A 15,016-nucleotide genomic window follows, 5' to 3' on the forward strand; every position below is an offset into this window, starting at 1 on the left:
ATTTTTGGACGTGATTTTCTCCGTTTGACGTTTCTGTTAGATATGATGTAATGAAAAAATCTCTAGATTTTAGCTATAAATACATCAAGCCAATTAATATAATCCATTAGCTGTTAATCACTGTTGCATAAGCACTATCCTTATTTTGATTAAAATCTACAATGACAAACATTTTACATTTTTCTGCAGATCGATAAACAGCACAAAATGAGAACTCCGTTGTCAGGCACTGATGTATATCATTATAACGAATGTGCGTGACAGACGGCAATTAAATTTCATCGTCGATATTCATATTTCTAATTTACGAATTTCTCGCCAAACAACAATTAAAAGTAGTAAGAACACAGAACCAATGACGAATCTTTCAACTGGAAAGGCACGACGTCACAACAACGGGTGTACTCAAGCAATGCGTTGAATAACAACTGACGTAGGGGTTTATTGCTAATAGAATTGGATGCAATGTGCAATGTTTTGCGTTGCACAGAAGAAAACATCGGAAAACGATTTAGCGTCTAATTAGATTAGTAGTCAATTATGAAGGAATGAAGGCTTTGAACTAGACTAGCAGAAGCACACATGCATGAAAAAAAAACAAAAAGACATGTAATGGTAGGATAGGAAATGACTACACGACGTACGCAAAACAATAAAACAAATAAAAATGAAATTGCAATAAGAATTAGTATATATCTTACCTTCATCTGCAGTCAGGTCTGAAAATTTGATTCCACCACTGCAAATGGAAATGACAGTCGCTACCTTATCATTTATTTTATGGATATCTTATGAAATATAATATTATTGCCACATAGGTGAATATTTGTTTATAATAAACGTGAACATGTAATGAATTAAACAAAATCTACTTATTCAATTTAAAATTTTAAGAAATGCAGTGAAATATAGTTGAAAATACGAATTATTATCCAACTTTGGTAAAAGGTATATTTAGACTAAATCAAATCATTTTTTATGAAAGAAAAAATATGAACGGAAACGATGTAATTTCTATTTATTATAGCAAAAATTGAAAACAGGTCAGTCTATCCTGCTAATGTTATGAAATCGTTACTTCAATATGTTAGTCCGCCAAGAAATGTCCGTGAACTAGCCAAACATTCAGTTAGCAATTGATGCAGCATCTTGCGCAGCAAATTTGGGTTCATATAGTGTTATCTTCTAATGCGTTTCACAATCTGGCTTTTTGCATAGCTTGTGGTTTTCAAGATAAAATAATGTTAAAATTTTGTACAAGATTGAAAAGAATAGGAGTTCCGGAGATAATAGAGTTTGAACCATACCTCTATACGCATTGAATCGACTAGGGTATGTTGTTAATAGGGTATTATTGCCCTTTACGATAGTAGCAAAACGGAAGGGCAATCGAAAATGAACGGCAACTACTGTATGGAACTACTAAATAACCGTCCTAATGGAAATTTACTAAAACGTTCACTGGAAAAGTATAGTCATTTTTCAACATATTTCAATAAAGCCTATTGTTATGCAACATCACTAAAACAATAAACAACGTTTCTGTAAGAAAGTTCAATGTCCAACAACATCACTAAATGATGATGATGGTCCCACCTCATACCCCCACAAAGGTGTGAGATAATTAATATTTTGATCCATAACAAAACCAGTTAACAAAAAGAAACGGACTGGTTCAATTTGCAGACATAGCCTTTCCTTCAAAAGAACGTAACCAGATACATTTCGAATATTCCGCCAACAACCAGGGTCCATCAAGAAAATTTCCATTCCGGGAAGATACTTGATAGAATCGGGAATTGAACCCAATAGCTTCCATTTCCGATAATTCTCTGTAAGACTCCTCCCGCCTGACCAAGGCATCGGTACTACCACCTGCTAAGGTGAGCAGTGACGAGCCTAGTGGCAGTGCAGAGTCAACAATAAACAACGTTTCTGTAAGAAAGTTCAATGTCCAACAACATCACTAAAACAATAAACAACGTTTCTGCAAGAAAGTTCAATGTCCAAAAGAAACAAGAAACTGATATGCAGCTCAAAATTTAAAATTTGGTTTTCATACTTTTATTCCTCAGTGGTATTTAATATTAATTTACTGTGTTTTAAAATAATTATTGCATGATCTTTTGTTGTGAATCTTGTGTTACTGAATAGAATAAAGTAGAAACAGTAATTACCACTACAGTTGTTGTTTTATTATCGTTTGTAGTGTTTTATTATTGATTTCTATTACCGTTGGTGTCAGTTATGTGAGACAGGAATTTGGAAAATATATCGGTCATAACCCGACATGTCACGCCAACGTGTGATCTTCTGGTTAACAATCAGTCAGCGGATGTGTATGGGATAAAACGCACTTCTTTAAGTATAGCTTCATCAACGTGCACTGCCCATATTAATGGAGACCCGAAAACGAGAAGGAGCCGCTCTAAGCACAGCGCTTTCGTGAGCATCTGTCGCCGACTTGTGCTAGATGACTTTGAAGATTTGGGAGGAGAGTTTACCAAAAGGACTCAATTGAAATTTAAAGTGTGTCCCATTAAACATAATAAACAGTTCGGTGTTTTCTTCTAACATTGGCCAGATGCATTTGGTTGGGTGTCATCAGAATGGCAAATGCTATCCCGATACAAGATATAGGCCAGATTGAAAAAGGTTTCATTTCCAACGGACGACCATGGATCAAGTTAAAAGAGGTAAGACTTCAAATTCAACGTTATATGCGTTTAAATTTATCCGCTGCACAACCTTTAATTTATAGGCAAATTCATCAATGGGAGATTTAGGCTATAAGAGTCATTGAAGACTCCTTATGTTGGATCTAAAACCAAATTTATTTGTTTAACCTTCCGGCAGTCGCGCTAGTGTACTGAGTGCACGCTGCTCTGAGAAGCTAGCGAAATCGTCTCAGAGCATCAGCGGCTGCTCGTTCAGTGGGCCATATGCGTTACTTCCGGAGGGTTAAGTTCGATAACCTACAAGAACCAAACGTAAATTTAGTATCAAAGTAGGTTGAATGACATACAAAGAATAACTCCAAATTAAGGTGTGTTATAAATAGACAACTTGAACTTGGTTCAACAAAACAGAACGGAAAATGTAACAACATTCATTGCTTACCTTAGAATGATAAAGGCAATTCATGAATTATAAACTAGGACTTGTAGAAAATCTAAATTTGCGGAACATGTTGAAGCAACGACGAGAAATTGAAATGATACTGATGACGCACTATCTAATAAAAATAACAATACAGAAAAACCGTTTTCTAGTTCGAATATTGGTCTTAGATTGTAAATTCAACTACTGATCATGTTCACAGGCATTACTAAATCGTACCTGAGGAGAACAGTGGCCGTTTCAGGCACTCGAAACACCTGCAAAAATTAACAGATCGAACAAAAATATCCTATAAAACTCTAATGTTGCTTTATTATCTACTCTACTGTCGCAATGGTTTAACACATGTAATATAAACTCGTGAAGAGCTGCGATTATGATTGTACAAGAGCTACAGTTTATTTATATACCTAATTATATCCGGGTCAACGTCTTTCGTCTCTGATGGTTAGCGACAAGCTCTAATGCAAATTTGCCCCAAACACAGCATAATCTTTTGTAACTCATATTTACTGAGAACGATCCTCAAGTATAAAACATCGTCAAATGATTATTGGTTCAATCACAATTCAGGACATTTTCCTGTGTTATTTAAACCAATATATCTTTGTGCCGCGAAGCTATGGAAAAAGGTTTGGTGATAGGAAACAAAACGGAAAGACTTAGCGCAATATCTGTTGAAGTGAACTTTCAACTGAGAACTAAGTTTAGTATTGATGTTAAACTAACATTAACTAAATGACAGAACATGTTGACAACATAACTAATAAAATCAAACAAACAATTTAGAAATTAGCGCCCTATTATGGACATAGTAGGAAAGATGCAACACTGTGTAACACAAAAACTGCTAACTCCTATGAAAATGTAATGATACCATAACTTTTCTAAGCATTTCTGAGCTACTATTATTAAAAACTATCAGATATGTTCGCAAAGCAATATTTTCCGTGAGTACATCATGTATGTTCCGACAATTTATTTTTTATTATTTTAACGCAAGTTGACACTGTGTTTCAGGTCAAAGAAATAATTTAATTTATACCTAAACTGGTGGAAATAATTTTAATTTACAATGTGCTTCAGGTTGAAGAAAAATTTAATTTTTAACTAAGCGAGTGAAAATAACTTTATTTGAAATTTATATATCACGATGAGTCAAACACAATGGCAGTATAGGGAAATATCGAAAGATTCTCCTAATCAAAATTAAGTTTTACACCTTTCTAATATCCGTTGCTTTCAAACTCATGTAACTGATAAAGTAAACAACCCACCGAGAATTAGGTTCTTTACTGACACAATTAACCTCAGTTTTTGGTAGTTTACTAGTACTGTTTAGAAGGACATAGAAAAAAATGGTGGACGACTCGATTCGCTAGAACCGAGTAAATTACAGTTTACATGGAGAAAACCCACTAGCTCGCAATTTCACCACTAGGTGGCACCGTATGCATCAATTTATTACATTACAAGTGAAAATAAGAAAGACAATTTTATTGCCTACAACTTTGCCTTTATAAATTTGTGAAATAATGGGTTGGTTTAGCTGAATAGTATATTCAGAAAAATTTAATACATGCTATAAGTCACCTCTTGGCTACAAAATTTTAGATCTGCATTTCACCACATTGAGGACACCAACACTAACTTTTCAACAGTATGAGATAGAAACCAGAAGTCTTCAATAAAGTTATAGAACAGACATTTCTCAGTATTGAGTAATTTATCTGAACATGTTCATATTAAGCTACTCTTCTTTAGACAGTTAGTGATGGTTCCCTCTATTTTATGAAACGAAAATTTCCTCAATGGATGACTAGGATATTATGTTTTCAAATTTCTCTGAATATACTGTTTGTCTAAACTCAACCGTTCTTTCTCATACAAAAAACTTCGTGAAAATCTACTACGCACTATTCGCTGTTGGCATGCAAAACTGACTCAGGCATCACTTCGCTATATTTCAGCGAAAAAAAATAATTTTATTAACAAAATTTTCCTACGGGTACACTGCCTATAATCACAAGTCAGTCCCATGTTGATTCCCTATCTACATGGAATTGACTTGCGATTATAGGCAGTACAGTACAAGTGAGTGAGGCTAACTATGTCAGTAAAGAACCTAATTATGTTTTACACTAATCCAACATAACCTCATATAATGAACCAGTTGAACTTCGCTTTATAATTCAATATTAATTCTTCAAAAGGGCTAATGAGATTTTTGTAAACAAACTTCTTTCGCTCATTACTCCGCAGCCGAGTTGAATTTCATGACAAATACACATGAATCAACATCTTTACCCTTGGTAGAATCAATTTCAAATGTTTTCTGTGTTGAAATTATAACAAAATAAGAGAAATTAGCAAAACAAAAGTTTGTTTACAAATCTTATTAGCCCTATTCAAAAGTTGATATGGAATTCTCGACAAACATATCAAATGGTCCTAAGGACAAATGAGAGCCTCTCTTTGTTTATTTTCTCTTTCGATTATTACGGAGTCATCATAAAACTTTTCTATATTGTTTCAGGGAATATCGAAAAACTTTGAGTTCGACTAGCTTATTATGCTAAGAGTTAAGAAACAATCGTATAAACGACCGAGTTATTAGCGAAAGAGAAATAAAGAGAAACTGTCATTTGCACTTAGGACCATTTGACATGTTTGGCTGGAATCGTTAGTGGTTCTTTACATAGTAGTTACGTAAATCCGAGCCAACGCAACCAACAAAGTAAACAAAGCACCGAATATTATCAAACATTATCTTCATTCATCAGTGGTTCATTTGTGTAATCTTCTTGTAGAACTCAAGCGTCAAGCCTAAACCACAGAGAGCAGACATATAAGCTAAAACAGACTTTGTTCTAGCTTGTATGTCTGTTCTCTGTGAATAAAATTTCGAACGAATATTAATTAAACGATGATAGATGAATGTACTACCATGTCATATTGTACCCCCATTTGGTGTTAAGCCATTTAGCATAAGGGTCACTTGATATAGTTACTAAAAACAAAATGTTAATTACAAACTATAAGAAAGAAATTTAAAGCCCCCTTCCGCCTGTTATAATCATCCCATTTTAAGTAACTAAAGAAATAAAATAAATAAGCCTTACGCCATGTTTGAGTAAACTAGACAAATGAATGAACTACAAATTGGCTTGTGTGGAACCGCAGCTTCGGTGAGACAAATATACCAAATGACCTGCCACTCCACAAGCGATAGATATGTGGCAGGATCTTTGCCCAACCTTCATTTTTAGATATACAATGTTTAACTTTTTTTGCATTTGCAAAGATATATCGTTTTTGGTAATTTTCTGCTAACAGCAATACAATGTGCTGTTTTACAAAGTTCTATGCAATTTTCAAACAAACAATATAGCCGAATTTGGGTTTATTTTGCACAAAAAATACTTTATATTCTTAAAAAGAAACAATTCTACTAAAAACTGAGTTTGAATCGCGCCTGAAATTTAACAAAAAGCTTATTGGTAAAATGCTAAAATTAATCGATCCCGTATAACCAACAATATATCGATTAAGGTTGCCAAATATTTCAGTATGAATTCATAATAGAAAATGAACTCGGAAAAGTAACCGCGGGGGCGCGCTCAGGGCACAGTAGAAAACCGTTCAATAGAAAAAAAAAAAGTCAACCAGAGTGAAGATTCGTCCAAATCGCGTACTTGGCGATGATGTAGGAAAACAAAAATAGAATGTAATTCGTGTATACGCGAAGCACAATCTGACTTAACCAAAGGAAAAATCCCGGGCCTGTATCTATATGTGTTCTAGCAAAGTGATAAACAGATTTAACTCTTCAACTAACCAAACGATAGTAGAGAAGATATTGACACAACTTTAGAGATTGACGATTAATGCAAATTCAGGTGACTACTTACCTTCCAACCAAGATTTTCAAAGAAAGTGCACATGCGCGCCTGACCTGTCGTCTTACCGCCACATGGACCTGGAATGGTAATGAAAATATTGACCTAAAATGTATGTCTATTGCTTAAAGGGTTATTTCCTCCTGACTGGTGAAGGTTGCATTGAAAACAAACAAAACAGTCTTGCGCTGATCACGCGGGATAACAGGTATGATTTTGCAACATGTGACCGTCATAAATAAATTGAATGACTAAACCAGCAAGTTTCAAGCGCATAAAACCACTTAAAAATAATAGTACAAATAATATTATTAGACAATATCAATTTATCGTTAAACTAGCTTATCGCCTCAGAATGACAACCGATACTGTCTATAAATAGACATTAACAGACAAGCATATCAAACGATATAAATATTTAACACATGTTGCACAGGCATAACCGCAGCTGTTCCCCAGTTCGAACTGCATTTCTGTGGATATGAGCAACAAAAACCACACGAAACGGGTTCGGCTATCATTTTATTGCGTTTAATGAGGTATGCAGAAAGCACCAAAATTTCCCATAATACATTGCATTGATCTACTAATATGGGATGTATAGAAGATTTATTGTAATTGTAAATTTATTAGCTTTATTAGCTTTTATTTATGAACTTACCTCCTGTTAGAACCAGTTTATACACTTTCTTTTCATCCGTGCTTCCTGCCATATTTTTCATTTTGATGATAAGTGAAGCAAAGCTGATTTGTTCCTAATAACCACAAAAAACTTGAGTAGTTCAGAATGTTCTTCTGATGTGGAAAATAGAAGATCTAAGGTGGGATGTGATGCGGTCACACAGCCTAGTTCAGCCTTCACCCTGTGGCGAGATGGAGATTTAAATTTCTGGAGATCCTTAAAATGCATTTGAATGCACCTCTGCTTTTGTCGTAACACAAACACACTTCAACACAACTCAAACACTTTCCGCACGGTAATTAAGTTGATCATCAAATAATTTGGTGTATACTCATTTTTACAAATATAGTTTTGGTTAAAAATTGCGAAATCTCCATTACAAAAACGTGTCTAATCCATGCGACTAGCCGCTGCAAAATGAGAGAATTTTACGCTATCCGCTGTCATACTTCGGGTAGGTATCCCGAGACGACATCGATTTTTCGTTTTATTTATTTTTCAAGCGGAAATGTTGGTAGCGCCAGGGTTGCCATTATTATTCAAAGAAAGTCTGGCAGTTCATCTAAAAAGTCGCAAAATCTGACACTTGACAGCGACCTAAAAGTCGTCGAAACTTGACATACATTATAGTTTTCATAGAATGTGCACCAATCGATTTTTGTAAAATCTGGGACAATATTACCTAAATTTCTAAAATGTGTAAGCAAAACTTAAAAATCTGGCAGAATGAGAAATTTCTCAACAAACATATAATTACGGCTGAAAAGCCAACTGTCAAAGTTCTCTTTGAAAGGGAATTCCGGACAAACCGTCACTCACAGATGTTGGTATTCTGTTTGCAGTTGAAAACTGGAAAATCCAACCAGCGACAATCGTATTTTGTCTGGTTCTAAACAATGGAATCACGTCGGAAGTAGTGCGCTGTTTTCGTACAATGATACACTATCCGGCGCACTACTTCCGACATCATGGATTAGCACTAAAAGGAGATTGTCGCTGGATGGATTTTCCAGTTTTCAACTGCAACCAGAATAGTAAACAAAAGAAAATGTTTTTTCTTTCATTCATTGCTGTAAACTGTGTTTGACAAGTAACGGTTTGTCCTGAATTTCCTTCCAAAGATAATTTTGACAGTTGTCGTAATAATAAGCGGCCCTTACACGTTCAATATTTTTGACAATACAATAGAGTATTGACAAAAGTGGAATGGAAAAAAGTTGTTTTGTCGATGTGGATTTCAAATGGGATTGAAATATTGTAACAATATCGTCAATACTGTGTATTAACAAAAAATATTGAACGCGTAAGGGCCGCTATATGTGATGAGGCGAAGCCGAAACGCAACACAGCACGAAATAAGGATTTGTACCCTCCTGTACAAAGACTGGTTTTTACCAACAAATTTTCACCCTAGCGAGAAATTTTGGTTTTTACCAAATTTTCCTCCTTAGGGTGAAATATAGCATAGTGCTTTCGCATAGGCCTGCTAAGCCAAGACAAGTTTCGGTTTCACTGTGTCTCATCGGCATAAACAGAACTTCTGCTCGAACGGGACATCATGTTTGATCAGTCGTTCGATTGAAACACAAAGTGTGTTTTAGTTTTAAGGGATTTGCGTCAAGCCGGCGCTAATCTATTCCGACAATAAGTTAGTGTTGGTTTCTGATGAGGCGAAGCCGAAACGCAACACAGCACGAACAACATCGTCCTATTATGTGACACTGCTTCATGCTTCCGCCGCACATTTCCAACGTAGCGCTACATATAGCCAACTGAACGCACTAATTTTGTCCACTGCGAGAACCTGTCCCACATAATGAACCTTGCTGGTTCTTGGTGATGAACAACACACACGCCGCTCCTCCAAAGTATCCGCTACGACGTTGGGCTGTGTCGGCCATGCGTTCTGAGAGCGCCAATCACAGCTGCCTGCAGCTCTAATTTGGGAATCGTCAGTATTTTTTGAGGGGAGCTACCTTAGATTTTCCAGCTACGATTGAACATTGCATTCGTCCCGATAGGATGGCCCTGAAATAGGCGACACAAGCATAGGCTGACGCACTCGTGTCTACAAACACGTGCAGCTGGAGAGACTCGATCTCAGTTGATGCTTTACCCGGAAAATAACAGCGTGGAATCCGTGTTCGATCCAGTCTGGAGAGTAGCTCAGTCCATTTGTGCCATCTAGCAGTCAATGCTTCTGGAATCGGGTCGTCCCATCCGGTTTTTCTTCGTCATATGTCCTGAATGAGGATCTTGCCGTGAACGATAAGATGGGACAATAAGCCAAGAGGATCAAATATTCTCATGACCGTTCGTAATACCTCTCGTTTCGTTGGGCACCCTGGCGGTAGAGCTGTCGCTGTGGTATACGTGAAAGCTTCTTCTTTCGGAAGCCACTGCATGCCTAAAATCCGCTCCATCCCGGTGCTACTCAGAACAACAATAGTCTTTTCGTTGGCGGGCTCGGTCTCTCCGATCCGTTTCAGAACTTCTTCGCTATTTGACAACCAGGAGTGAATTTTGAAGCCACCGCAGGAATGGATGTACTTGACTTCTTCCGCTATCTTGACAGCCTCCGAAACACTGTCAACGCTGTCGAGATAGCTTCTGCAGCCCGTGGATATTTGTCCGCATGTTCTCGAACGTTAGCGTTTTTCACATATTGGGCCGAGCAGGGCGAACTGGTCGACCCAAACGTCGCAACATCCATGAGGTAAACTTGCGGACGTTCCGAGGGGTCATTTCTCCATAGGATTCGTTGAGCATGCCTGTCTTCCCTTTTCATCGCAATCTGATGGAACGTTTCTTGTGTGTCAGCACAAATCGCCACCTTGCGTTCTCGAACACCACTGAGTACAGACGGAAGAGACACGAGAAGGTCCGGGCCTTTCAATAGAAAACTGTTAAGAGAAATGCCATCGACAGTAGCAGCCGCATCGTAGAATATGTGTAGACTATAGTTGTTCATCGCACTTCATTTGGCCGACCCATGTACCGACCATCCTAGTAGTGTCTTGGTCGCAATAGGGATCTTTAGGGGTGTGCGGGTTAAGGCATATTCTGATGCAGATTAGTACCGTGAGTTAATATCTCAGTCCTTTTTCAATTTTTTGACCCGAAACTATTGAAAAAAACATTTTTTAGTTTGTTTCCTTTTAGGACAATAACACATCCAAACCCATGCGACTTGCACGACCGTATAGGTAGCCTTATCAGATCTACCATAGTTTGCAGATGAAACTTGGGATGGCAGGTTGCTAGCGGATTGACAAAGTACCAGATCATGCTGTGTGGGGTGCTGTCCCGGTTAACAATGAGGCGAACGAGATATTTGCAGATACGTCATTTAGTAGGACAACTGTCAGTTTGCTGGTTGAGTTTAATTTGGTTTTTTTAAATTTAAAAATCATAAAAGAATAATTAAGGTTTAAGAATAATATGAGTGTACTCGTAAGAACACCCGCTACCAATACATATGAAAAACTGGCACAATTTTTCCAAATTAAAGATCCCTATTGGGTCACCCTGTTTGCCCTCTCGTGTTTTGAGTGGTACAGCTAAGAGAGCGTTGTCGATTCCAATCAGAATTCGTGGTGTAATGTTGACATAGATTGGCAGGCCTTGCAAATGTGGATATTGAATTGCCAGCTCACTGTAATGGAGCGAATGGATTGGCAAGTCGAGATTTTGGACCGTTCGTGCGTTTGACATAGTGTAGAGTCGAGATGCTTGAGAACCGGATATGGTAATGTCTATTCTCTTCGAGTCCTCTTCTATTCGTTTCACGTTCGCTATCCACGTTAAGCACAAATCATTGCTTTCACCTTTCGCGACCAACTGTTCCGCGATACTGTTCTCTACAAGCGTGATGGAGAAGCCATCGTACAGAAAGGCAAACGTCTTCAAAATTCGATTCTTCCCGTGTAGAGTTACCGAAACAATGTGGAAGAGTGATTCTTGATGATGATTACAGTCGTGATTCGCTGTTTGGACATTTTTTAACTGGAGGCTGGTTCATATGCCGGGACTTATGAAATTCTCAGGTGCTTTTTGCTCGGTGCAAAAAGAATCATCTTCGCCAAAACATCTTATTCTGAATCACGTTACTTTAAAGATTTCTACAACATGTGAGACATTCAGCTCGTTGCCTCGCGAAAGGCAATCTTTAGCTGGTACATAGCATCATGAACTATTAAACTAATTAACAAACCCACCCCTTGTGTGCCGCTTCGACTTTCGCATGCGAGTGTGATGACGAAAGAGCGTCAAGTCCTCATTCTCATATTCCTTGTTTCACTTTCCAAGTCCGATTATACACCGTGGAAATATAGATGTGGAGAACAGTGAGTCTAGTTATGAAAGGTATGCAAACTAGGTTCGATGGACTATCCAAGTCAGTCTTGGATCACATGTATTTGGAGCAACATCAGATGTTGATTATAAAATTAGGGAATATGAATAAATTGATATATAATGTCTTTTTTGCTTCAAATAGTTGGGGCTCGCACCAGAAAAGATCTTTGAGCATCTCATACATGAGTTCCGAAGGAAATAGCAGATTCGATGACAGAGATTTCGATTCAACGGGACGATCGACTGACGGTGCCGAAATACCGGAAGAGATGACCAGCGGTAAGCTGCCATTTCGTAGGTATTGACTTAGCACGGGTTTTAAAAGAGGGCCTGAGACACTTACTACTGCTGAAATGAAATCTGTATGTCAAACAGTTCAGGAACTGTACGGGATGGCGCCTTCGACTGGCATGGTCCATTCTCATTGATTCGAATATCTTCATGGCTGCTTGGTGTGCTCCTACAAGTGAATAGATCAATTCGCTTGGGTGGGAGTACATGTCACCTTGGGTACGGGCTTAGATCATGGACGGCACTTCTCTGACATTATAGACGTCAGAACCCATCGTGGCGCTAACATTGACTCGGACCACTACCTAGTAATGGAAAAATTGCGCCCAAAACTAAAACCTTACATAAAGTATGGTTTTTTGTTTTAGTGTTTCGGATGTTCCTCGTCAATAAGTAGCACCAACTGGGTATCTAGTTAGACGATGTATCTAAACTAATACCCAAATTATCACTAGCACTAGTCATTTTGCCCAGGCTTATCTTTGTATTGTACAAAATAAACTATTCATGACCTCCTGAAATTTATTACAAGAGAATGCAAATGCATTTTATTTCAACCAAATTACACTATGGGTTTATATTTCATGCACTCTTCGTACAAATTTTGCTGGGATACCCACTGCAAGAAGTGCTCCTTTTGATTGTTTTGGCAGACTAGGCCAATAATGTAACACTGCTTCCCAGCTAATTTCACTCAACTTGGGAATAGTTGTCCACATTTTATATATGACGTTCGTGCGTACGTTATTATTGAAACTAAACTTGATTCCTCCAAATATATACATACAGCCTTCATTATTTGATGCGGCATCATGAAAAAACAACGGGTAGGGTAGAACTGATTTTTGCATTAGACGCCATTCAAGATTATTCAGGTTAAGCTTCCAAATATCACCATAATATAAACGACCATCGTATCCTCCAGCAATGACTACCTCTGTACCATTTTCTGTTTTGTACTGAACACATGAATGACACTTCCGGGCTGATGGAACACCAGGAAGCGGTAGTTTAGGATCCGGTTTCGTAGCCGTGTATGTCCACACATTTTGTTTTATGTCATATGTAGGTATTGAGGCTAAGCTAAATGCGGAATCACTTGTGCCGCCTCCAATAACATAAATTTTTCCATTGTCAAATGCAATCTCATGCCTATATCGACCTGGGGGATCATCTCGGATATCCTGCCGACAGGTGTAGGCACATTCCCATGTTTTAGATGATACATTTAACCTAGAAATACAAGGTCTTTCACTTCAGGAGACAAACTACGTTAACGGATTCGGAAATAAATTTACCTATAAACATCACAAGTGTAATCAAAACCTTCAGTTCCGCCAATTGTATACAAAAAACCATCGTGATACAATATAGTCTGCCCATACTGTGCTGGCGGACAATCACCTTTAACTTCCATTTCGGTCATTGCTTTTGGTTTTTTGCCTGGTTGACAAAAATAAATCCTGTTTGAACAGTTCACGCCGAATGGGAAACCAGTTCCTCCATACACCTAAAGATCATCATTACACAATGATTATTCGATAATTATACTATATTTACCACCAAAAAATCTCCCTGCAAAAGCATCGCATTGGAAGCCAGTTCCTGCGGTAGGTCGTTATTAGGTCCCATAATCAAGGTCCATTCCCTCCGTATTATGTCGAACTTCCACAGCTCTTGAAACAGGCAGGAAGCTTCATCGTCATCGTTGACCTCTGTCATATTCGGATTGAATCCTCCAAAGCAATAAATGGTTGAATCGTTGCAAACAATCCGGTGTCCACTGCGAGCGTATGGTCTTGATCTCCCATTTTTTGTATAACTCTTATATTTGATACGCTTCACTTCGTACGGTCGAAAAATATACACCTTCACAGAGTCTAAAGCAGTTAACAAGGCTGTATCACTACTCATATCCTCTAGTTGTTCTGCTTTTGCATCCACAATCTCGCGAAGATTTCGCAATTTGGGCACGTTGAAAAACTTGTTCAAGATGTCTAATATTTCAGCAAGGAATTTATAAAATAGCAAAATCAATATTTTCATCACTCCCTAGAATATTACAAGCGACAACCACATCGTTTAAACAGATAAACTTATAACTTTGGTATAAATAAAAATGTTTTAAGCACAAAAATTCTGACAATAATATTCGTGTATTTGATGGATGTGATTTGACGTTTGGCTCGTGTGTCAGCTGCCACCACACAAAATAACCCGGTCAAAAAAATGCGGATTTAGCATCAAAAGGCTAAAAATCAAAAGGCCGAAAAAATAAGGCGAAATTTTAAAAGGCGAAATTTTAAAAGGCGAAAATTCAAAAAGCCGAAAACCCAAAAGGCCAAATCTCATAAGGCAAACTTTTTTTTATTATTCGATTATTTCACATTGTGTTCTTCCTGATTGATTAATCGCCTCATGTTTGGGTAAATCGAGCAATCGGGCGAATCGCACGTTTACGTACGAAACATTTCCAATACAAAAGAAGGATTAATACTCTAAAAATCCACCAAACGCTTTGTCAAATTGTACATTCATTGCGATTTTAATTCAGATTCAAAGAATGCTCGAAAGAAGGAATCATCCCCTATGTTTGAGTAAACCGGGCAGCCGAAGTGATCACAAGTGTGCGTGCAAGAGTTATTTGGCATACAGATTCAAAGAACTG

General features: G+C 37.6%; 2 protein-coding genes across 4 annotated transcripts in view; both read right to left on the bottom strand.

The window, feature by feature from the left end:
• The window catches only part of LOC131690143 (TRPL translocation defect protein 14), a 42,473-nt gene extending 34,344 nt beyond the window's left edge, over positions 1-8,129 (bottom strand). For 2 of the 3 annotated variants that reach the window (XM_058975694.1, XM_058975692.1), the window contains exons 1-5: positions 7,940-8,129; positions 7,681-7,882; positions 7,032-7,099; positions 3,340-3,377; positions 702-739 (exon numbers count right to left, since the gene is read on the bottom strand). In XM_058975694.1, coding sequence (XP_058831677.1) covers positions 702-739; positions 3,340-3,377; positions 7,032-7,099; positions 7,681-7,741 — 205 coding nt within the window. In that variant the 5' untranslated portion in view covers positions 7,742-7,882; positions 7,940-8,129. The remainder of the gene's footprint in view (positions 1-701; positions 740-3,339; positions 3,378-7,031; positions 7,100-7,680; positions 7,883-7,939) is intronic. The other variant, XM_058975695.1, reaches the window with a different exon arrangement.
• A 4,723-nt stretch (positions 8,130-12,852) lies between these two features.
• Positions 12,853-14,538, bottom strand: LOC131691765 (kelch domain-containing protein 10 homolog). The gene is made up of 3 exons (XM_058978395.1): positions 13,909-14,538; positions 13,647-13,858; positions 12,853-13,581 (listed from the first exon to the last, which is right to left on the bottom strand). Exons 1-3 carry the CDS (start codon positions 14,392-14,394, stop codon positions 12,924-12,926), a joined length of 1,356 nt encoding a protein of 451 aa, XP_058834378.1. The 5' UTR covers positions 14,395-14,538; the 3' UTR covers positions 12,853-12,923.
• Between the last annotated feature and the right edge of the window lie 478 nt (positions 14,539-15,016).

Source organism: Topomyia yanbarensis, chromosome 3, assembly GCF_030247195.1.
Source record: "Topomyia yanbarensis strain Yona2022 chromosome 3, ASM3024719v1, whole genome shotgun sequence".
Lineage (NCBI taxonomy): Eukaryota > Metazoa > Arthropoda > Insecta > Diptera > Culicidae > Topomyia > Topomyia yanbarensis.